Source organism: Scyliorhinus canicula, chromosome 3, assembly GCF_902713615.1.
Source record: "Scyliorhinus canicula chromosome 3, sScyCan1.1, whole genome shotgun sequence".
Classification (NCBI taxonomy): Eukaryota; Metazoa; Chordata; class Chondrichthyes; order Carcharhiniformes; family Scyliorhinidae; genus Scyliorhinus; species Scyliorhinus canicula.
In genome coordinates this window covers 110,214,031-110,237,567 of record NC_052148.1, presented here as the reverse complement: position 1 = coordinate 110,237,567, position 23,537 = coordinate 110,214,031, and the positions used below count along the sequence as shown (strand labels likewise).

The following is a 23,537-nucleotide window of genomic DNA, read 5'->3' as shown; positions in this document are numbered from 1 at the left end:
TTCTGTTTGAACAATTACACAGGTAGACAAACCGGTGAAAGGCCACCAGGTGACTGAACATCGAATGTATGTGTGTCAGACCTAATCAACTTGAAATGACAGGCAAGATCAAAAAAGAAAACCAAGGTTAGGCTTTATTTTGAGAGGGACAGAGGTGAAAAGTAGGGAATCTGAATCAAGCTTTGGTTTGACCATATTTAGAGTACTGTGTGCTGTTCTGGTTCCCATAACATATCAAGTCCAAACATGTGCTGGTTTGGTGGATTGGCCACTCTTTTGCGGTCCACCAACAAAACAGAAGGAAACAAACCAAGGGACAAAGCAAAAAAGGGCCGATCCTGTTCAGGGCACTGCCCGAACATAACAAAGATCAATGGAAACTTAAAAACATCAAATAAGAGTGCAATTAAAGGAGTCAATAAAGCACCCCAACTGCTGCGGTGCCCACAGAAGGCCTTGATGGTGCACGTAGACACCGCATGCTCCCTTTTCAGGAACACCCGGCCGCGAAAGAGGGGCAGATAGTCTCGGTGGACGACCCCCTCAGACGCCCGCTGACTGGACCTATAAATGGCGCGATTTGCCAGGCCCAGGAGCAGGTTCACAAGGAGGTCCTCCGCCTTCTCTGCCCCCCTCCGCACTGGGTGACCATAGATCAGGAGCGTGGGGCTGAAGTGCAAACAAAACTCCAGCAAAAGATTGGTTAGGAAACTAAAAAGGGAGTGCAGGCTAAAACATGTAACACAGACATGGACTCCACAAGTCGCAAAAATGGCAGGCTTCTTCGGAGTCCGTGAACCAGGACAATCGGTGATTGTACGGCACTGCTGCATGCAACACCCTCTACCCCAGGACCGCAAGATTGAGAGGGAGCTCCAGTCGGAACCTCCGCCATGGCGTGTCCGGATGATGAACGAGGGTAAGGAGGTGAAGGCTGTGCAGCAACAGCCCGTACAGGAAACCCCTCCACGCAGTGCGAAAAGGCACGGAGGGCATTTCTGTGAGGCGGCTAGGATTGTGGGGAACCAGCCCCTAGAGGTTTCGGGGCCTGGGGCCAATGTGAAATTCCATCAGGGCAGGGGTTCAGCCAGACGGGATACCACCACACATCTGCGCGTCCTCCAAACCGTGAGTGCCATCGGGTCCGAGCACGACCGTTTTGAGGTCTCAGAAGGCATTGGCCGTGAGCTGGATGTCCACCGCCTCACGTTGTGCTAACTCATGGGGTGTCATTGTGGTGAATGTGATTCACACCGGATTGTAATCTATACATACATGTCTGTATTGTAAGTGCAGTTACACTACCTGTCCTCCAGGGGGAGTAGCTCTGGGAATGCTCGAGTTCTATGGGGGCTTATCCCTTGGCTCTGCCCAGGACTCCTCCCCCGCAAGCTGCTATAAAAGCTCAGTGCCACATGGTCAGCCGGCCAGTTCACTGAAAGTTCAATGGCTGACCGGCTGCGACTGTTGTGAGTATATTAAAACCGCTATTCTAATCCTACAAGCACGTGTCCATAGAATTGTTGGTTCCAACAATTTAATATACTCAGGAAACAGTCGAAGAAATTATGGAAGCAGCCCTCAAGCCCGGACGCCTAGAACTCGACCCAGAGGATGCAGAGGCTAAGGAAATTTTTTCTCACTGGCTGAGATGTTTTAAAGCCTACCTGGCAGAAGCCAGCACCGCCGGAACAACGGAGGAACAAAAACTCAGCCTACTGCACGCGAGGGTCAGCCACAGAATCTCCACACAGCTAAATCCGGCCGGTTCTTACACCGCAGCGCTGGCAGTATTGGACAAAATGTACGTTAGGCCCATTAGCGAGGTTTATGCAGGCCATGTGTTTACGACCTGCCGTCAGCGGCCTACAGAAACGCTAACCGAGTTTGTAAGGGAATTGAACAATCTTTCCAATGACTGTAATTATCAAGCCGTTACTGCGGCGGAACATAGGGAGCTTGCTGTGCGGGACGTTTTCGTGGCGGGCCTTAGGTCTAACTAAGACTGCTAGAAAAGGGGGCCCAGGACTTGGACACTACTGTGGAGGCTGCTACCACTATGGAAGTTTCCTTCCGCAGCCTCACCTCGTTTCCCGCGGACCTCATCGTGGACCCCCGACCAACAGTCCCCTCAAGCCTGTGCCGCACGGCCCCCCAGCTACCGCGCTGCCAAAGCCAGTTACTCTGCTGCCCCAGCCAGCTACTCGGCTGCTTCAGCCTGCCATTTCTGTGGCCAAAGCCAGCACCCACGGCAGCACTGCCCGGCCCGTAACTCGACCTGCAGCAGCTGCGGACGAAAAGGACACTATGCCAGAGTGTGTCTGGCGAAGAAAGCCCCAGCCTCTAACCCTCCCATGGCTCAAAGCACTCGTTCCCTGAATTCACAGGCCTGCAGGCCCCGAAATGCTGCAGCCTGTATGCCGACTCCGCCCCCATCCGACATGTGCGACTCATGGGGGCGGCCGTCTTGGCAATCCTCCTCCATGCGGCCGGCCATGTGCGACTCATGGGGGCTGCCATCATGGGATCCATCCCATTCAAACTCTGAAACTCACCTCGACGACTACGAACTCAGAGGGCAGTCATCACGGGGCCACTCCAGCACAGCTGATCGAGCCGCCGACTACCCGCAACTCAGCTCAGTCACCCTGGATCAATCCCGCCCCAAGCACCTACGAAGTTCGATGGCGGAGGTTCAGATCAACGGGTACAGCACGCCATGCCTCTTTGACTCCGGGAGCATCGAGAGCTTTATACATCCAGAGCTGGTAAGACGCTGTTCGCTTTCTATTTTTCCGGTGAGCCAAACTATCGCCCTCGCTTCGGGCTCCAACTCAGTCCAAATCCAAGGACGCACCGTTGCTACGCTCACAATTCGAGGCGCTAGTTATTCTAAATTTAAGCTTTATGTCCTGCCCGACCTCTGCGCGCCACTCTTATTAGGCCTGGATTTCCAGTGCAACCTCAAGAGCCTCACCCTCAGCTTCGGCGGGCCCCTGCCCCCACTCACTATCTGCAGCCTAACCACGCTGCGCATCTCCCCCCCCCCTCCGCTCTTCGCTAATCTCACTCCAGACCGCAAGCCAGTAGCTACTCGCAGCAGGCGATACAGCCTACAGGATAGGGTATTTATCCGATCGGAGGTCCGACGGCTGCTCAGTGAGGGGATCATAGAGGCCAGTAATAGTCCCTGGAGAGCTCAGGTGGTGGTCGTCAAGACCGGGGAAAAATTTTGCATGGTCGTCGACTATAGCCAGACCATAAATCGCTTTACGCTCCTAGACGCGTATCCCCTCCCCAGAATTGCAGACATGGTTAATCAGATCGCCCAATATCGGCTATTTTCCACGGTGGATCTGAAGTCTGCATACCACCAGCTCCCAATCCGCCCGGAGGACCGCCACTACACGGCATTCGAGGCCGATGGCCGCCTCTTCCATTTCCTCCGGGTCCCTTTCGGCGTCACTAACAGGGTTTCGGTGTTCCAACGAGCAATGGACCGAATGGTAGACCAGTATGGGCTGCGGGCCACGTTTCCGTATCTGGACAATGTTACCATCTGCGGCTATGACCAGCAGGACCACGACGCCAACCTCCACCGTTTTCTCCAAACGGCACAGAAATTAAATCTCACTTATAACAAGGAGAAATGCGTTTTCCGCACAAACAGACTGGCCATCCTCGACTACGCCGTGGAGAACGGAGTCCTGGGCCCAGACCCGGACTCTTAGAACTCCCCCTCCCTCATTGCCCCAAGGCCCTTAAACGGTGCTTGGGGTTCTTCTCATACTACGCCCAGTGGGTCCCTCAATATGCGGACAAAGCCCGCCCACTCTTTAAGGCCACACGATTTCCCCTGTCAGCTGAGGCGCGCCAGGCCTTCAGCTGCATCAAGGAGGACATCGCCAAAGCAGCCATGTGGGCGGTGGATGAATCCACTCCCTTTCAGGTTGCGAGCGACGCCTCAGAGGTAGCTCTAGCAGCCACTTTAAATCAGGCAGGGAAGCCCGTTGCATTTTTCTCCCGTACCCTATCCGCTTCAGAACTCCAACACTCCTCAGTCGAGAAGGAAGCACAAGCCATCGTGGAGGCTGTTCGTCACTGGAGGCACTACCTCGCAGGTAGGAGGTTCACCCTCATCACCGACCAACGATCGGTTGCCTTTAAGTTTGACAACTCGCAAAGGGGCAAAATAAAAAATGATAAAATCCTCCGGTGGAGGATCGAACTCTCCACCTATAGTTACGATATTAAATAGCGACCGGGGAAGCTCAACGAGCCCTCGGATGCCCTATCCCGCGGGACATGCGCCAGCGCGCAGATCAGCCATCCGAAAGCCATTCACGTGAACCTCTGCCATCCAGGGGTCACCCGGCTCGCCCACTACATCAGAGCCCGAAACCTGCCTTTCTCCAACGAGGAGGTAAAAGCGGTCACCAGGGACTGCCGGATCTGTGCAGAGTGCAAACCGCACTTCTATAGACCAGACAGGGCCCACCTGGTCAAGGCTTCTAGACCCTTTGAACGCCTTGCGATCGATTTCAAAGGGCCACTCCCCTCCACTAACAAGAACATTTATTTCCTCAACATCATCGACGAGTTCTCCCGATTCCCTTTTGCCATTTCATGCCCTGATATTACCTCCCACACAGTCATTAGGGCCCTGCATAGTGTCTTCACCCTGTTCGGTTTCCCCAGCTACGTGCACAGCGACCGGGGTTCGTCCTTTATGAGCGACGAGCTGCGTCAGTACCTGCTCGACAAGGGCATCGCCTCGAGCAGTACTACCAGTTACAACCCCAGGGGGAACGGGCAGGTGGAGAGGGAGAACGCGACGGTCTGGAAGACCGTCCTGCTGACCCTCCGGTCTAGAAAACTCCAAGTCTCCCAATGGCAAGAAGTCCTCCCAGACGCGCTCCACGCAATCAGATCCCTCCTCTGTACAGCTACAAATCAAACCCCTCACGAGCGACTCTTCATTTTCTCTAGGGGCACTACCTCGGGAGTCTCACTTCCGGCGTGGCTGAGGACACCAGGCCCGGTCCTCCTGAGGAAGCACGTCAAGGGGCACAAAACTGACCCCCTTGTTGAAAAGGTGCATCTCCTCCATTCCAACCCCCAGTACGCATTTGTGGAGTTCCCGGACGGTCGCCAGGACACAGTATCCCTTCGGGACCTGGCACCCGCTGGATCCAGCCCCCCCCCCCCCCCTGCTGAGGAACCCCTTACCCCATTCCCTATGCTGCCACCCCCTCGCGCCCCTGATTCCGCAAGCTCACCCCACCGGTTCCACGAGCCAGAACCAGCCTGCCCCCAGTCTTCGGTCGAGCCAGAAATGTATAAAGTTCGGACGGGACCCGCCCCGGAGTCTGCCATCGTACCCCAGCTCTCAACACCCACCCAACCACCGCAAGAGGCTGCAACCTCGGTGCTCCGCAGATCGAAAAGAACAATTCATCCACCGGACAGACTAAATCTGTGAGCCACCACCCCCGCTGGACTCGATTTTTTTTCCGCAGGGGGTGAATGTGGTGAATGTGATTCACACCGGATTGTAATCTATACATACATGTCTGTATTGTAAGTGCAGTTACACTACCTGTCCTCCAGGGGGAGTAGCTCTGGGAATGCTCGAGTTCTATGGGGGCTTATCCCTTGGCTCTGCCCAGGACTCCTCCCCCGCAAGCTGCTATAAAAGCTCAGTGCCACATGGTCAGCCGGCCAGTTCACTAAAAGTTCAATGGCTGACCGGCTGCGTCTGTTGTGAGTATATTAAAACCGCTATTCTAATCCTACAAGCACGTGTCCGTAGAATTGTTGGTTCCAACAGTCATCCAGCCCACTCCTCTGCCACCCAGCACGTCCCCGAACCTGGTCACCCCAGCAGCCACAGCTCGCTCCTCCGCCAGCCACTCAAAATGGTACTTGGTGGAGGTGCGGATTCCTGAGTACCGGCTCCCTGCTGACAGCTACTACTCCCGATTGGGGGGGGGGGGGGGGGGGGGGAGAGCTGTGGTGCGAGGTGACCATGTTCCAAACTTTGAGCAGGTCCTGGTAAAAGATGGGCAGCGCCTGCAGAGGGTAACGAAGATCCTGCAGATCTATGAACAGGAGCTGCACGTAATAATTTAGGCCGTGCACCTGGCGGAAGAAATGCGTCGCCAGGGCACACCATCGTGGAGGGGGCTCAACATAAAGGTATCGCTGCAGGGTCTGAAGGAGGAAGATCGCAGGCTGGGTACGAAGGCAAACTAGCGCCTGGCCGCCCTCCCTCAGCGGGAGACTCAGAACCTCAGCAGTGACCCAGTGCAGTCTCGTCCCAGAAGAACATTACAAGCATTTTCTGGATCTTTGAGACAGTCAGGGGGAGGAGTCAAAGTGACCAGCTGGTACCACAACATGGAGGCTATCAGCTGGATTATGATGAGAACTCGACACCTGTAAGACAGCACTTGGAACAGTCCTGTCCAGCGTCCTAAGCAAGCGGTGACCTCGGTCTCCGGTTCCTGCCCTTTAGCCGGCCAGGAGTAGAAAAGGCTGGTCCTGCTCCAGGTGAAAGGCCTGAGCTCCTCTGGGAGGGGGTCCAGAGGACTCGGTGGAGTAGACAGCCTGCCACTCTCGCATCTTCCGCAGGTCAGCAGGGCCGGTGAACATGAGGAGCATGTGATCAGTGTCAGCTTAAAGGACCACCCCAATGCCCGGCCTGCACAGAAGCAGTCCCGACAACCTCCTCCGCAGGAGGTGCAGGAAAGGCTCCACGCAAATGGAATAAAGTTGGTCAAAGGGCAGCCCTGACGCAATCCTCTCCCAAAGCGAAGGGGCGCCGTCAGGAACCTGTTAACCTTAACGAGACATGCGAGGGACCAGCTGGAATTCTTGACGCTTGAAAAGGTCAAATTTGAACTGCCTAGGGGACGATTGGTGCCAAGATGAGTGGACATTTGCTCGAAGAAAGTCGTCTGCTGCTGACCAGCGTGAAGGAGCATAGATGTTCACATAGTGAAGTACCTTGACCCCCTCGCGGAGCATACGGTGCAGCAACTGGCCTGGTACGGTATCCTTGACCCCCAAGATCTCCGGCTGAAAATGATGGGCCAATAAGATAGCCACCCCGCTTAAACGTGAAGTGAGGTGACTCATGTAGACCCCCCTCCCCCGCCACTCCAGGAGCCATGTGGCTTTGTCTCCCAGAGCGGCGTGAGTTTCTTGCAGGAGGCACGCCGCATACTTCCCGTCCCGGAGGACCGAGAAGTTCTGGAACCTGTGGGGAGCATCCCTGCTGCCATTAATGTTGAGGCTGGCTATGGTCTCCTCCATGTCAATAATAAAGTGCTACCTTCACTTTTTCAGTGCTCGGAAGGAGCAGAAGAGGGCGGGCCCTCTCCTCCCTCAGGAGTCCGATGAGGAAAGATATTTGCCAGCGCTGCTCAGAGGCTACCATTTCTTCAAAATGGGGACAAATTGTCCAACAAGGTTTGACTCACATCTTCATAAGGTACAGTAGTGTCACAGAAGGTAAGAAAAGGAAGTAAATCCTGAACTTTTGTGAGACGTGTTGTCCCATGTGCTCAAAGATCTGCAGGTTGAGAATCAACCTTTCAGGCACATGAAGACCCAAGGCAGAAATTCACAATGCTGAGAGGTCATCCTCAAATCAAGGATTAGCTGATGACGATGGTGTGATCTGCACCATGTCTGTGGACAGATTCCTGGTTCTGACATTTTTTTCAAAATGAGACTCCTTTGGATGTGTGCCTTCAACGAGAGACAGAGTTTTCGGAGAGTGGTTGATAGCTGAAGGTGAGTCACCTGGCTGAAGAAGGGCTTGAACTGTGACTGAAATACAAGACAACCCAATGTTTCAGGTAATGTCTGCAATTTTGATGCAAGCCTTTCTTTCTAAATAATTTTTCACCTTTGAAAGAAAAACATCAAGGTGAGAAATGTTAGTGCCACGGAACATCAAGCATTCCAAATTCAGCTGGAGCATCGTGCAGTTTTCTCCATGTCCCAAAATATCTAAAATCAATGAGTAATCCCCTCTGTACTAGTACTCCACTACCCTCGCCAATACTGCAACAGTTTTGTGCATCAAACATCTGGATTCTGTGTGAAGATTGTGACCTCACCCACTGGTTGTAAAGTCATATTCATCAATATGCTCCCACCATCATTCCCACAAGCAATATTTAATTCAAATCTCTGACTGTTCAAAATGTTCTCTGTAAACATAACAGAAGTCTGGAAGAACAAATATGTAATTACCACTGAGGTTGCAGTAACACATAATGGTAGTTATGTAATTATGCAAATTTGATACTTTGACAACAAGGAACGTACATAGTATTTTAAAATATTTATTGCAAGAATTTCCAGCAGTATGGGGAATTCCGAGTGAGTACAGTTCTGTCACTGGTGGTAACGAAAGTGAAGGATTCAGAAGAGCACACAAGCAAGTACGTTTGGTACAATTTTCTGATAGCCTCATTGATGTCTTGTCAAGACCAAACGCAGTCTTCAGGTGAGATTTGATTTGATTTAGATTTGTCACGTGTACCGAGGTACAGTGAAAAGTATTGTACAGTACTGCGTACGGTCCAGGCAGATCATTCCATGCATGAAAAACACAGGGCATACAATAAATACAAAATGTAAATATATAGACATAGGGCAGAGTATAGTGCTACTCAATAGAGATGCGTAGAGGCATCAATCTGTCCATAAGAGGGTCATTCAGGAGTCTGGTAATAGCGGGGAAGAAGCTGTTTTTGAATCTGTGAGTGCGTGTTTTCAGACCTTTGTATCTCCCACCCGATGGAAGAGGTTGGAAGAGAGAATAACCCGGGTGGGAGGGGCCTTTGATTATGCTGCCCGATTTTCCAAGGCAGCTGCACGTGTCGACAGTCAATGGATGGGAGGTGGGTTTGCATGATGGGTTGTATTCCTGTCTCTCTGAAGTTTCTTACGGTCTTGGGCTAAGCAGTTGCCAAAGCAGGCTGTGATGCAGCCAGATAGTTTGCTTTCTATGGTGCATCTGTAAAAATTGGTAAGAGCCAATGTGGACATACCGAACTTCCTTAGCATCCAGAGGAGGTGCAGACACTGTTGAGGTTTATTAGTTGCGTTGGTGGGTGGTTGATAGGGTTAGAGGGTGGAAAATGCGGCACTGAAGGTCGTAATGTAACATAGTGATTGCATTCCTAAATAGCACAGGGCTATCAGAGATTTTCCTGCCAGGTACAGTGCAGTCCTGATCAGGGTGAAAAACTCTATGCCAGACTTGACCCAATTGCTGATGACTTCAGGCAGAATTTTGTAATCCACGCTAATCGGTGAAATAGACCATCAATTTTTGATATTCTTCTTCTCCCACTTTGGCTTGTAGATAAGGGTGATAATACTTTTCCTCATGAATTCTGACATGCTGCTGGAAGGAAGCATACCCTCATACACCTCCAACAGGTCTGAGCTGATCCAGTTACACAGAGTAGAATACAACTCGGCCAGTAATTTGCCGCTTTCGAGGGTTTTATCCCGAGGGACTGGACACCGTTCGTTAGCATGTACAGAGTTAGTGGTTTGTTCAGAGTCTCCTGTGTATTCAGCTAAGACTTATGTGATAAGAGATGTGGGAAGATGTAAAAGCTCTGTCATCTGTGGGCTTTGTGTCAGAGAGCTTGGCATAAAATGATTTGCGTCACTGCTTTTCATTGTCTCCCTAATGGTGTTCTGCACCCCTTGGCTTGGAGATAGAGTGTTGGTTTTCACAAGCCCAGCACCAAGGCCAGAGCCAGCACAAAAACAACAATCATCATAGAGCTTCAATACCAACAGGGTGAAAACCTGAACCTGGTGCTGAGAATCCCCCCAAAAATAAAACTAATTTCACACTTGTCCTGTGGGAACCATCCAATCGCTTCCCTGCAAGGTTTCAAATGATTGTCCTCTTATGCTGAGGCTGTACACCTGTGTTCTAGATTTACGATCCAAAGAAAACAACCTAGTGTCTCCCCTATCCATCCCCTTCAGATTATTGTAGGTTAAATGAAATCACCTCTCATTCTTCTAAAGTCCAAAGAAACTCAGTAAAATTTGATTGGGCTTCCATCAAAGAACAATGTTTTCATTCATGGAGCCAAGCAAATAAACTTTCACTGTAACACCTCCAAGGCAAGTATACTCTTCCTTAGATATGGAATATCTACAAGGCGAGGATACTCTTCCTTAGATATGGAATACCTCCAAGGCAAGTATACTCTTCCTTAGATATGGAACACCTCCAAGGCGAGGATACTCTTCCTTAGATATGGAATACCTCCAAGGCAAGTATACTCTTCCTTAGATATGGAACACCTCCAAGGCAAGTATACTCTTCCTTAGATATGGAATACCTCCAAGGCAAGTATACTCTTCCTTAGATATGGAACACCTCCAAGGCAAGTATACTCTTCCTTAGATATGGAATACCTCCAAGGCAAGTATACTCTTCCTTAGATATGGAACACCTCCAAGGCAAGTATACTCTTCCTTAGATATGGAACACCTCCAAGGCAAGTATACTCATCCTTAGATATGAAGACCAGATCCATGCACATTTATCTTGCACATTAAACTTTTGTGTGCTATGTAATGAAATCCCTTTTGGAAATCCAAGTATACCAAGACATCTACTGGCTTCCTTTTATCAATCTTACTTGCAGGGTGATCAACATGACCAACTGCTATGAAATAAGAGACACTTTGTGGGACCAAGTATGCTCACAAAAAAAATGGGAAAGATAAGAGCAGAAGCCCAGGCTTCTGCCACCCAACACATCTTCCCTCGCCTCCCATCAGAATTCTGTCGGACCATTCCGACCATGATAACCTGGTCCACGGTTCTATCACTCCCAACACTTTATTCCCATCCCACATACCTTCCCATGCAACTGGAGGTGTAACACGTGCCCTTTTATCTCCTCCCTCCTCACCGTCCAAGGTCAAAAACACTGCTTCCAGGTAAAGTGGCAATTCAGTTGTATTTCTTTCAATTTAGTCCACTGCATTCACTGCTCCCAATGTGGTCTCCTCGACATTAGGGGACAAGATTCAGACGGGGTCGCCACCAAGTGTAACACCTCAGCTCAGTCCACAACAATGAGCGTGGGCTTCCTATTGCTCACCATTTCAATTCACCATCTTGATATCATGCCTACATTTTTGTCCTTGGCCTCCTACAATGCTCCGGTGAAGTCCAACATAAACTAGAGGAACAGTATTTCATCTTTTGATTAGGGACTTTACAGACTTCTGTACTTAACATTGAGCTCAACAAATTCATACCATGGATTCTGTCCTCCAATTTAATTGTTCTACCCCCACCACTCCTGCCCAAAGTTCCAGTCTGAATGCTATTCTCATGCTTTGCTTTCATGAGTTGATCCTTGTTCTGCTGTTAGCACATTTTGCTTTCGTCTTTAACACTATTTACCACGCCTTGGTTTTGTGTCCATGACATCGTCGTATTTATATCTCCCCTGACATCCAATCTATCCATGACCTTCTATTCTGCTCCATCCCCACCCCACCGCCTGGACAAGCGTGAAGATTGATGGGCACGAGACCTCTTGTCTGCTGGACTCCGGGAGCACCGAAAGCTTCATCCATCCAGATACGGTAAGGTGCTGTTCCCTCGCGGTACAGCCCGCCAATCAGAGAATCTCCCTGGCCTCCGGGTCCCACTCTGTGGCGATCCAGGGATACTGTATAGCCACGCTCACAGTCCAGGGCATAGAATTCAGTGGCTTCTGCCTGTACGTCCTCCCCAACCGCTGTGCTGCCGTGCTACTCAGCCTGGGCTTCCAGTGTAACCTCCAGAGCCTAACACTGAAATTCGGCAGGCCCTTACCACCCCTTACTGTGTGCGGCCTCGTGACCCGAAAGGTCGACCCACCTTCACTATTTGCAAACTTAACTCCGGATTGCAAACCCGTCGCCACCAGGAGCAGACGGTACAGCGCCCAGGACAATACCTTTATCAGGTCCGAAGTCCAGCGACTGCTTCGGGAAGGCATTATCGAGGCCAGCAACAGCCCCTGGAGAGCCCAAGTGGTAGTAGTGAAAACTGTGGAGAAACACAGAATGGTCATTGACTACAGTCAGACCATCAAACGGTACACGCAGCTCGACGCGTACCCCCTCCCACGAATATCTGATATGGTCAATCAGATTGCACAGTACCAGGTCTTCTCAACTGTGGACCTGAAATGCGCCTACCATCAGCTCCCCATCCGTAAGGCAGACCGCCCATACACTGCCTTCGAGGCAGATGGCTGCCTCTACCACTTTCTCAGGGTTCCCTTCGGCGTCACCAACGGAGTCTCGGTATGGGCTGCGGGCCACTTTCCCGTACCTAGATAATGTCACCATCTGCGGCCACGATCAGCAGGACCACGATGCCAACCTTGCCAAATTTCTCCACACCACCTCTCTCCTAAACCTCTGTTATAACAAGGTGAAGTGCTTATTTAGCATGAACCGCTTATCCAACCTCGGCTATGTGGTCCAGAGCGGAGTTCTGGGGCCCGATCCCAAACACATTCCCCCCCTCATGGAGCTCTCCTTTCCCCACTGCCCCAAGGCCCTCAAGTGCTGCCTGGGGTTCTTTTCTTACTACGCCCAGTGGGTCCCAAACTATGCGGACAAGGCCCGCCCATTCATCCAGTCCACCCTTTTCCCCTTGAAGGCCGAGGCTCAACAGGCCTTTGCCCGTGTTAGAGCCGACATCGCCAAGGCCGCGATGCACGCAGTCGATGAGACGTTGCCCTTTCAAGTGGAGAGCGACGCAGGCAAGCAGGCCTGTGGCATTCTTTTCCCGCACCCTTCATTCCTCTGAAATTCGGCACTCCTCCGTCGAAAAGCAATTGTTGAAGCAGCATTGGAGGCATTACCTGGCCGGCAGGAGATTCACTCTCCTCACTGATCAACGGTTGGTAGCCTTTATGTTTAACAACACACAACGGGGCAAGATCAAGAATGATAAGATCTTGAGGTGGAAGATCGAGCTCTCCACCTACAACTACGAGAATTTGTATCGCCTCGGTAAGCTCAACAAGCCCCCAGATGCCCTATCCCGAGGTACATGTGCCAGCGCACAAGTAGACCGACTCCGGACCCTGCACAACAGCCTTTGTCACCCGGGGGTCACACGGTTGTACCATCTTGTCAAGGCCCGCAATCTGCCCTACTCCGACGAGGAAGTACGGACAATCACCAGAGACTGCCAGGTCTGTGTGGAGTGCAAACCGCACTTCTACCAGCCAGACCACGTGCGCCTGGTGAAGGCCTCCCGCCCCTTTTAACGCCTCAGCGTGGATTTCAAAAGGGCTTTCCCATCCAACGACCTTAACACGTACTTCCTCAGTGTGGTCGATTAGTACTCCAGATTTCCCTTTGCCATCCCATGCCCGATATGACGTCTGCCCCGTCATCAAAGCCTCAACACAATCTTCGCTCTGTTCGGCTTCCCCGCCTACATCCACAGTGACAGGGGATTCTCATTCATGAGCGATGAGTTGCATCAGTTCCTTCCACAACAAGGGTATCGCCTAGAGCAGGCCGACCAGCTACAACCCCCGGGGAAACAGGCAGATGGAAAGGGAGAACGGGACGGTCTGGAGGGCCGTCCGGCATGCCCTGCAGGCCAGAAATCTCCCGGCCTCCCACTGGCAGGAGGTCAGGCAGAGACTACCCCCGTACCTGTAGTACAGGGTCGTACCACACATCTCCTAATAAACACAACTGTGGGGATTACCACACCAACCCCACCTCCCCGCAGCTCTGAAGAAGTCATGTGGGCTCAAAACGTTAACCCTGTCGCCCGCTCTCCACAGATGCTGCTGGACCGATTGAGATTTGCCAGCATTTTCCGTTTTAATTTCCGTCTCCTTCAGGCTGTCCTGGGAAATCACATATCTTGTCTCCTGGCGAGCAGCTGTGGACGGAGAACCTCTGCGGCTAAACTCTGACCTATGAACCGGATGTGAAAGGGGGTGTGTGTGTGTTGGTCGGTCACGGTCGGCGGAGGGAGCGCGGTTTGTTGTGCCCTGCGGCCGCGTCATTTCCGGTCCCATCGCTATGGTTTCGGTAACGGCTCCGGCGGTATTCGGGGACGGTTTGGCGGGAGAGCGCGCTCCAGCCCGCGAGACGGGGTTCCGTTACTAAGCCCCCCCTCCCCCACTCGGCAAGGCGAGCGGCCGCTTCTGTAAACACTGCTGCAGCACAGCCGAGTGAGCGGTGGGCCGGTAGCGTGGGGAAGGGGCTGTTCAGGTGCGGGTCGGGTCTTTGGTTGACGGCCTTCCATTGCCGTCGGCGCCCGGCTGGAGACGGCTCCAACCCCCCCCCCCCCCCGTGCTCGGGCGACCGACCCACTGGCTCTGGCGGTTTGCACTCTCTTCTCGATTTGTCTGAATAAAACAGCTCCTTTTCTCCTGGCTTGAAATTCTGGGGATTTTTGTTCAGCTTTTTGAAGATTTCGATTGGACAATTCTGCTCTGCTCTTCGCTGGAAGTTGTCCGTTTCGGCAGCGAAAGAACCACCCCCCCCCCACTTCACAAAACTGTAAAGGGTGAGAAATGCAGATGTGGTTTGCAAGCTCCTGTTAGTGTTTAACCTAAAACTGGAAATTAAATATAAAATAAAAACGGAAAATGCTGGATAAACTCAGCAGCTCGGGCAGCACCTGTGGCGAGATAAACCGAGCGAACACTTTTTTATTCTACAGACCTGATTATATAAACTCGAAACGTGACCTCTGTTTCTCCCTCCACAGATGCTGCCAGACGCACTTCGTATATCCAGCATTTTCTGTTTATATTTCAGATTTCCAGGTTCTGCAGTATTTTACTTTAGTTAAACTGGAAATTAAGTTGCTTCTAGTTAGTTAGTTGTAATTTGTTTGTCCACTCCTGGTTGCCCATTAGTTTTCATTGGTAACCCTGCAGGAGTAGATTGTCTGACCCAAGGAGTATAATGAGAAAAAACTTTATCCTTTCTCAACCTGGGGTTGTCCTGACTTACTTGATGCTGCTGTGATTTAGTCGTGTGGTGGCGAATTGGCAAACTGCAAAGTCTGGTAAACAGCAACATGATAAATTAAGTAAGACATTTTCATTGTGAGTTGAGGGATAAATAAATGTTGGTGGTTCTTTGTCTCGTGCTTTGTGATGTTTTAGATCTAGCATGGCTCCAATTTAACATCTACGACAGGATAGCACTTGCCATATTTTGTGTTCACGTCACTGGAACCGGGTGTGAATATGACCATTGACCAAGGCTAACGCCTATAGAGGGATCAATTAAATAATGCAGGCTCCTTTTGTGAGGATGTTTTCAATTAAATAATTAAAAATATAAGGTATGTTCAAATGTTTTATAAAAAAAACCCACAAACGCTCTTGTCTACTAATTGAAGATGGCAACTGGTGGTGACCCTTTGTTTGAGGAACGTATTGAAGATCAAGACTTGTCCAACTGTGCTGTGAATAATGGAAGCCTGGATGATCAGCTTAATAACCGGGTAAGACAAAGATTCCAGTTGAGTTAAGGTGCTTAGAACATGGGTTTATGTCAATTCAGTGATTTAGGGAATTATAGTGTAAGTTCTACAACATTGGATATTTTTTCCTTGTGTGAAATTCCTGCTGATCCAGTGAAAGACCGACATCCGCCAAGACTCACGTAAGGTAATTTTATTTTGGATGAATCACTTTGTTTCTTTCACATGTTTTGTTTCCTTGTGATTTTAACAACTGGGAGATGTTAGGAAATTGGATCGAAGAATGTAGGGGGAGGCAGAAGGATTTGGAGAATGATTGGGAGAGGCCATAAAAAAAAACTGCCACAGAGACAGGCTTTTGGACAGGGTCTGAAAGTGTCTCACTATCAGCAAGAAATATGTTCTGTAATGCAAGTACCATTTTTGCTTCCCTGTGTAAGTGGCATTGAAAGTTGTATGTGCTGTTTTAAAAAAAATAATGTTCCAGGCATTTAACAAATATACACAGAATATCAGAAGAACAACACTTCAACCCTCCGATGCCCCTGACACCAACTCCCCTCCACATCCCGCCATCCGTATTTTAAACCACCCCCTCCGGCTGACCTCTCAATTCTCCTTGAAATCGAACGGTTTTCACCTCCGGGCGAACCCTTCTACCGACCCCTGCAGAGCGAACTTAACCTTTTCCAACCTCAGGAGTTCTGCCAGATTGCTCACCCGCACCCCAGCTTTCGGTGTTCTGAGTCCCGCCATCCCAACAAAATCTGTCTCTGAGCTATCGGAGGCAAAGACCAATACATGGCACCCCCATCCCAGGCAAAGAACTTGCTGATCCTCGCCACCATGATGTGGGCCCTATGCACCATCTTAAACTGGATGAGGCTTTACCTCGCACACGCCGAGGACGCGTTCACCCTCCGCAAGGCCTCAGCCCATCTCTCCATCAGTTTTTTATGAATATCCGACATTTTCCCCTCCCTTATTTCATCCTCTGACAACAGCTCGTCTTGTAACACTGGAGGTGGCAGCCCTGGGAAGGACGGCACCTCTCTCCTTACGAAATCACGAACCTACAGGTACCTAAAACGGGCAGCACGGTACCATTGTGGATGGCACAATTGCTTCACGGCTCCAGGGTCCCAGGTTCGATTCCAGCTTGGGTCACTGTGTGGAGTCTGCACATCCTCCTCGTGTGTGCATGGGTTTCCTCCGGGTGCTCCGGTTTCCTCCCACAGTCCAAAGATGTGACGGTTAGGTGGATTGGCCATGATAAATTGCCCTTAGTGTCCAAAATTACCGTAGTGTTGGGTGGGGTTATTGGGTTATGGGGATAAGGTGGAGGTGTTGACCTTGGGTAGGGTGCTCTTTCTAAGAGCCGGTGTAGACTCGATGGGCCGAATGGCCTCCTTCTGCACTGTAAATTCTATGAAAAACCATTTCCCGTGGACAAATCATACAATTACTTCAACTCGTCCAGCCCAGCAAATTTGCCCCCCTATAAACAAGTCTCTGAAGTACTCAAACCCCACTTGTTGCCACTCCAGGAATCTCGCGTCCAGCTTCGCTGGCATGAACTTATGGTTGCGTAAGTTGGTGCCCACAATAACATACCTTCCGACCCCAAGTGCTGACTATACTGCCCCCACACTTTAAAGCGGCGTATCTAGCCGGCAGAAACAGCAAAGGCGCCAACAACCAAGTTCTTAAACACGTTCCCCTACATGATGCCGTCTCCACCCACCCCAGATCAATCGCTCCTCTGCAGCCCATTTTACCCACCATTGCAATATTTGCCACACAATAATGATCAAATTCGGCGACGCCAGCACCCACTCCCTTGCCCCCGTTCCAAAAAAGCCCGCAGCACTCGCCGGGCCTTCCCTGCCCACACAAACCCCGTGTTCCCCCTGTGAAATGGAGAATTATGCAGGGCCTTGGTGATGCCGCATCTGGATTATTGTGTGCAGTTTTGGTCTCCTTATCTGAGGAAGAATGTTCTTGCTCGAGAGTGGGTGCAGCAAATGTTTATCAGTCTGACTCTGGGATGGCGGGACTGATGTATGAGGAGAGGTTGAATCGGTTAGGATTGTATTCTCTGGAGTTAAGAAGAATGAGGGGGAATCTCATAGAAACCTATAAAATACGAATAACTGGACTAGACAGGTAGACATAGGAAGGATGTTCTTGATGGTGGGTATGTCCAGAACCAGGAGACACAGCCTGAGGATATGGGGTGGACCATTTAGGACGAGATGAGATATTTCTTCACTCAGAGGCTAAATGGCCTACTACTTAATAAGTTTGTATATATGTATATTTCTGAAGCAAGCAATCCTACAGCGTATTAAAACTATATCTCATAGTGGAAGTTCAGGTATATATTTTTAATATGCTATATGATTGCTTGCTTCAGAAATATACACAAATACAAACTTGTGAAGTAGGAGTAGGCCATTTAGCCTCTTGAGTCTGCTCCACCACTCAATAAATCTTGGCTGATCTGATTGTTGTCTCACTTTCATTCTCCCCCTGTCCCCGATAACCTTTGACTTCCTTTTAGTCAATAATCTATTCACCTGTGCCTTAAAAATGTTCAATGACCGGTCTTCCATCGCCCGCTGGGGAAGAGTTCCAGGATTTACGATTGTCTGAGAGAAAAATTGAGAATAGTTGAGGACCCAGCACTGCTCCCAGTGGCATACCACTTGTTACACGTTGCCTACCTGTTGCTTCACAGTCCAAGGGATCCGGGGCCGATTCCCAGCTTGGGTCACTGTCTGTGCAGAGTCTGCAGTTCTCCCTGTGTCTGCATGGGTTTCCTCTGGGTGCTCCAGTTTCCACCCACAGGTACTGAAAGACATGCTTGGTGCTTGTTAGGTGAATTGGACATTTTGAATTCTCCCTCAGTGTACCCGAGCAGGTGCTGGAATGTGGCGACGAGGGACTTTTCACAGTAACTTAATTGCAGTGTTAATGTAAGCCTACTTGTGACAATAAAGATTATTAAAATAAGTAACTAATCCTTAATCCATGCCTAAATATTACCCCCACCCCCCCACCATGAGCTCTGATTTTGCTGAGTGAACTTTGATGTGGTACCTTGTTAGAAACTATTTGGAAATTTAAGTGCGGCACTTCCATGTTAAAACCATAAAACATAGGAACAGAATTAGGCCATTCAGACCATCAAGTCTGCTCCACCATTCCGTCACGGCTGACACGTTTCTCATCCCCATTCTCCTGCCTTCTCTCCATAGCCCCTGACCCCCTTATGGGCGGCACGGTAGCACAGTGGTTATCACTGTTGCTTCACAGCTCCAGGGTCCCTGGTTTGATTCCTGGTTTGGGTCACTGACTGTGCGGAGTCTGCACGTTCTCCTCTGGGTGCTCCTGTTTCCTCCCACAGTCTAAAGATGTGTAGGTTAGGTGGATTGGCCATGCTAAATTGCCCTTGGTGCCCAAAATGTTTAGCTGGGGTTTACTGAGTTATGAGGATAGGATGCAGGTGACGGCTTAAGTAGGGTGCTCGTTACAAGGCCCGGTGCAGACTCGATTGGCTGAATGGCGTCCTTCTGCACTGTGAATTCTATGATAATCAAAAACCTATCTCTCTCTGTCTTAAAGAAACAAAGTGATTTGGCCTCCACAGCCTTCTGCAGCAAAGAGTATCCCAGATTCACCACCCTCTGGCTGAAGAAATTCCTCCTCTTCTCAGTTTGAAAGGATCGTCCCTTCAGTCTGAGGTTGTGCTCTCGGGTTCCACACGTGGAAATATCCTCTCCACGACCACTCTATCCAGGCCTTGCCAAAGCTTTGTGCCTTGTGACAGCTTTTTGACCTGTAACTGTCAAATTGTTAATAAACCAAACTAGTTCCTGGAAGTTTCAGTATGAACCCCCTCCCCCCTTCGCAACTCCAACGAGTACAGTCTCCGAGTCCTCAATTGCTCATATGACAAGCTCTTCATTCCAGGGAGCAACTTTGTGAACCTCCTCTGGACCCTTTCCAAAGCCAGCACATCCTTCCTTAGAAGCAGGGCCCAAAACTGCTCACAATACTCCAAATGAGATCTGACCAGAGCCTTGTGCAGCCTCAGAAGTACATCCCTGCTCTGATATTTTAGCCCTCTTGACATAATAATATAATCATTATTGTCACCCGTAGGCTTGCATTAACACTGCCATGAAGTTATTGTGAAAAGGCTCTAGTCGTCACATTCCGGCACCTGTTCGGGTACACAGGGGGAGAATTCAGAATGTCCAAATTACCTAACAGCATGTCTTTTGGGACCTGTGGGAGGTCACCGGAGCACCCTGAGGAACCCCACACAAACACCGAGAACGTGCAGACTCCTCACAGACAAGTCACCCAAGCCAGGAATCAAATCTGGGACCCTGGTGCTGTGAAGCAACAGTGCTAACCACGGTGCTACCATAAATGCTAACATTGCATTTGCCATCCTAACTGCTGACTGAACCTGCATTTTAACCTGAAGGGAATCTTGAACTAGGACTCCCAAGTCCCTTTGTGCTTCTGATTTCCTAAGACCACTTAGAAATAGGCATTTCCTATAAAAGTACATAACCTCACAATTTTCAACATTGTTTTCCATCTTGTTACTTCCTCAAAACTCCAATAAATTTCACAAAACCACAGGGAATAGAATTGAGGGGGGGGGGGGGTGCGAGGGTTGATGGGTGTGGAGCACAGGGTCTCGCTATACACGAACGACCTGCTTTTTGTATATTTCTGACCCTCTGGGAATGGGGATTGGAGAGATGGGGATCCAAGAATTCAGCTGGTTTTCGTGGTATAAATTGAATATGGGTAAAAGCAAGGTCTTTCTGATTCAAACAAGGGGACCATGGAGGAGATTGGGAGAAATGCTGTTTAAGGTGGTGCGAGGGAGCTTTCGGTATTTGGGCATCCAGGTGGCATGGGAGTGGAAGCAGCTGCACAAGCTGAATCTGGCTCAGTTGGTGGAGCAGATGAAAGGGGACTTGAGAAGATGGGATATGCTTCCGTTGTCAGTGGGGGGAGGGTGCAGGCGGTAAAGATGACGGTTCTCCTGAGCTTTCTGTTTATATCTCAGTGCCTGCCTATTTTTATCCCCAAGGCGTTTTTTAAGAGGGTGAATATGGTGATTTCAGGATTTGTGTGGGGGGGTAAAATCCTGAGAGTGAAGAAGGTGCTGCTGGAGCGGGGAGGGGGGGCTGGCCCTACTGAATTTTAGAAAGTACTATTGGATGGCGAGCATAGCAATGGTGAGGAAGTGGGTAGTGGGGAAAGGGTCGGTGGGGAGCAGATGGTGGCCTCGTATAGGGGCACAAGTTTAGGGGCACTGTTAACGAAACCTCTGCCGTTTTCGCCGGCTCGGTTCTCCACAAGCCCGGTAATAGTGGCTGCCCTGAGGGTATGGGGATAGTGGCGGAAGCATATGGGCGTGGAGGGTGCAACTACCGGTTTGCACAGGAGAGGCTGGCTGGAGGGTTTCGGGGGTGGCAGCGAGCTGGGATTGAGCGGTTTGGGGACTTGTTTATCGATGAGGGATTTCCGTGTTTGGAGGAATTGGAGGAGGAGTTTGAGCTGCCCACTGGGGATGGGTTGCAGGAAAGGGACTTTGTGCGGAGGCAGGTTTCGACCTTTCTACACCTACAACCCCAGGGGATACAGGACATGTTTGTGTCGAAACAGGAGTGGGGGAGGGGAAGGTCTCGGATTCTGATGTTTTGGCCTTTGTCTCCCTGGTAGCCCGGAGACGGATCTTATTGGCGTGGAGGGACTCTGAACCCCTGAAATCGGGTGGGGTGTGAGTTGGTGGCATGGCTGGATTTCTCAGGTTAGAGATTAAGTTCGTCCTGAGGTCATCGATGCTAGGGTTCGCCCAGAGGTGGCAGCCATTTATCAACTTCTTTGGAGAAAATTAAGCTGTCAGCAGGGGGGGGAAGAAGAGAGAGACATGAGAGTTGGATGAGGTGGGAAATAGTGTATGTAAGCCATGTTGGCTGGGTTTGGTGGTTGGTTGGGTGGGTGTTATTTATTTGTTGTTTTTCCTCTTGAAAATTGTTAAAATTATATATGCCTTAATAAAAATATTTTAAAAAAAATTCACAAAGCCATATTGATTCTGCCTGATTACTTTGAAATTTCTAATTTTCCCGCTATAACCTCCTGACTGATGGATAATTTCCTTCCAGCAGCTGTTCAGTAATCTGCCCTGTAGTTTCCTGCTTTCTGATAGAATTTACAGTGCAGATGGAGGGCATTCGGCCCATCGAGCCTGCACCAATCCTTTCGAAGGAGCACCCTACTCAAGCCCATGCCTCCACCCGATCCCAGTAACCTCACTTAACCTTTTTATGGACACTAAGGACAATTTAGCATAGCCAATCCACCTAACCCGCACATCTATGGACTGTGGGAAGAAACCAGAGCACGCAGAGAAAACCCATGCAGACACTGGGAGAATGTTCAGACTCCGCACAGACAGTGACCCAAGCCGGAAATCGGACCCGAGACCCTGGAGCTGTGAAGCATCTGTGCTAACCACTGTGCTACCGTGCTGCCACACTGTTTCCCTCCTCTTGAATAGAGGAGTTTAATTTGCTATTTTCCAACCTAATGGGGCTTTTCCACAATCTAGGGCATTTTGGAAAATAAAAACCAATGCATCTACCATCAAAAGAAGAGCAGCCTCTTCTTTTAACACTAGTATGAAAGTCCATCAGGATCTGAGGATATATTAAGTTTTAGTTCTAATAATTTTCTCAGTATCTTTTTCCGTGATGATTGCCATTGGTTTAGATTCTTCTCTCCCTTTCACCCCCTGATTTAACATTTCTGGGATGTAATTTGTATCCACTACAGTGAAAGCTGGTGCATGTTATCTGTTCAGTTCATCCACCCTTTATTGTCGATTGTTAATTTTCCATTCTCACACTGTGGAGGACCAATGCTCAATTTATTTTCCTTTTAACTACCTTTTTGTAATTTTAGCTTTATTCTTATTTCTTCTTTCTTGTTAATCTTTTCATTATTCTTTGCTGCTCTCTATATTCTGTCCAATTTTCTGACCTGTCACTCATCTTTCTGGCATTTTCGTTTTTTTCTTTCAATATGATATTCAACTTCCTTGGATACTCATAAATAGTACATACTTGCTTTCCAACTGGAATGTATCCTTTGAGTGTTCTGAAATATCTCCTTTAATATCTGCCAGCGCATCTTGTAGGGCAGCACGGCAGCACAGGGGTTAGCACAGTTACTTCACAGCTCCAGGTCCCAGGTTCAATTCCTGGCTTGGATCACTGTCTGTGCGGAGTCTGCACCTTCTCTCCGTGTCTGCGTGGGTTTCCTTCGCGTGCTCTGGTTTCCTCCCACAGTCCAGTGATGTGCAGGTTAGGTGGATTGGCCATGATAAATTTCCCTTGGTGTCCAGAAGCGTTAGGTGGGGTTACGGGGATAGGGTGGAGGCATGGCCTCATGTAGGGTGCTCCTTCCAAGAGCCAGTGCAGACTTGATGGGCCAAATTGCCGCCTCCTTGCCCTGTAAATTCCATGATTATCTCTTGACTGATCTGTCCCGTAATCTAATTTCCCAATTTACTTTTGCGAGCTCGATCTTCACACCCTTGTAATTGTCCTTAGTTAAGTTTAAAACACTAGTCCAATTCGTCTCCCCCTCAGATTGAATGTGAAATTCAATCGTATTATGATCACTGCCACCTCAGGGCATCTTCACTATAAATTAATTAATCATTGCACATTACCTGATCCGGTATAGTCTGCTGTTTGGAAGGTGTGAAATATGCTGCTCTAAGAAACTGCTGAAAGCACTACAAACTCATCATCCGGGTTATCATTGCCGTCTGATTTGTCCAATCTATATGGCGATGAAAACCCACACTGATTATTATTGTAGCTTTCCTACAAGACCCTGTTATTCTGTATAACCTGTTACGATTTGGGGGGGGGGGGGGCTATAAACCACTCCCACAATC

At 49.7% G+C, this 23,537-nt stretch overlaps 1 protein-coding gene across 8 annotated transcripts in view; it reads left to right on the top strand.

Moving 5' to 3' along the window:
* Positions 1–14,040: 14,040 nt before the first annotated feature.
* The window catches only part of pcm1 (pericentriolar material 1), a 263,929-nt gene continuing 254,432 nt past the window's right edge, over positions 14,041–23,537 (top strand). For 3 of the 8 annotated variants that reach the window (XM_038791089.1, XM_038791083.1, XM_038791082.1), the window contains exons 1-2: positions 14,054–14,124; positions 15,452–15,556. In XM_038791089.1, the coding sequence (XP_038647017.1) occupies positions 14,116–14,124; positions 15,452–15,556 (114 nt within the window). In that variant the 5' untranslated portion in view covers positions 14,054–14,115. Of the gene's footprint in view, positions 14,606–15,117; positions 15,137–15,451; positions 15,557–23,537 lie in introns of those variants that run through there. The other 5 variants (XM_038791090.1, XM_038791087.1, XM_038791084.1 and 2 more) reach the window with 4 other exon arrangements.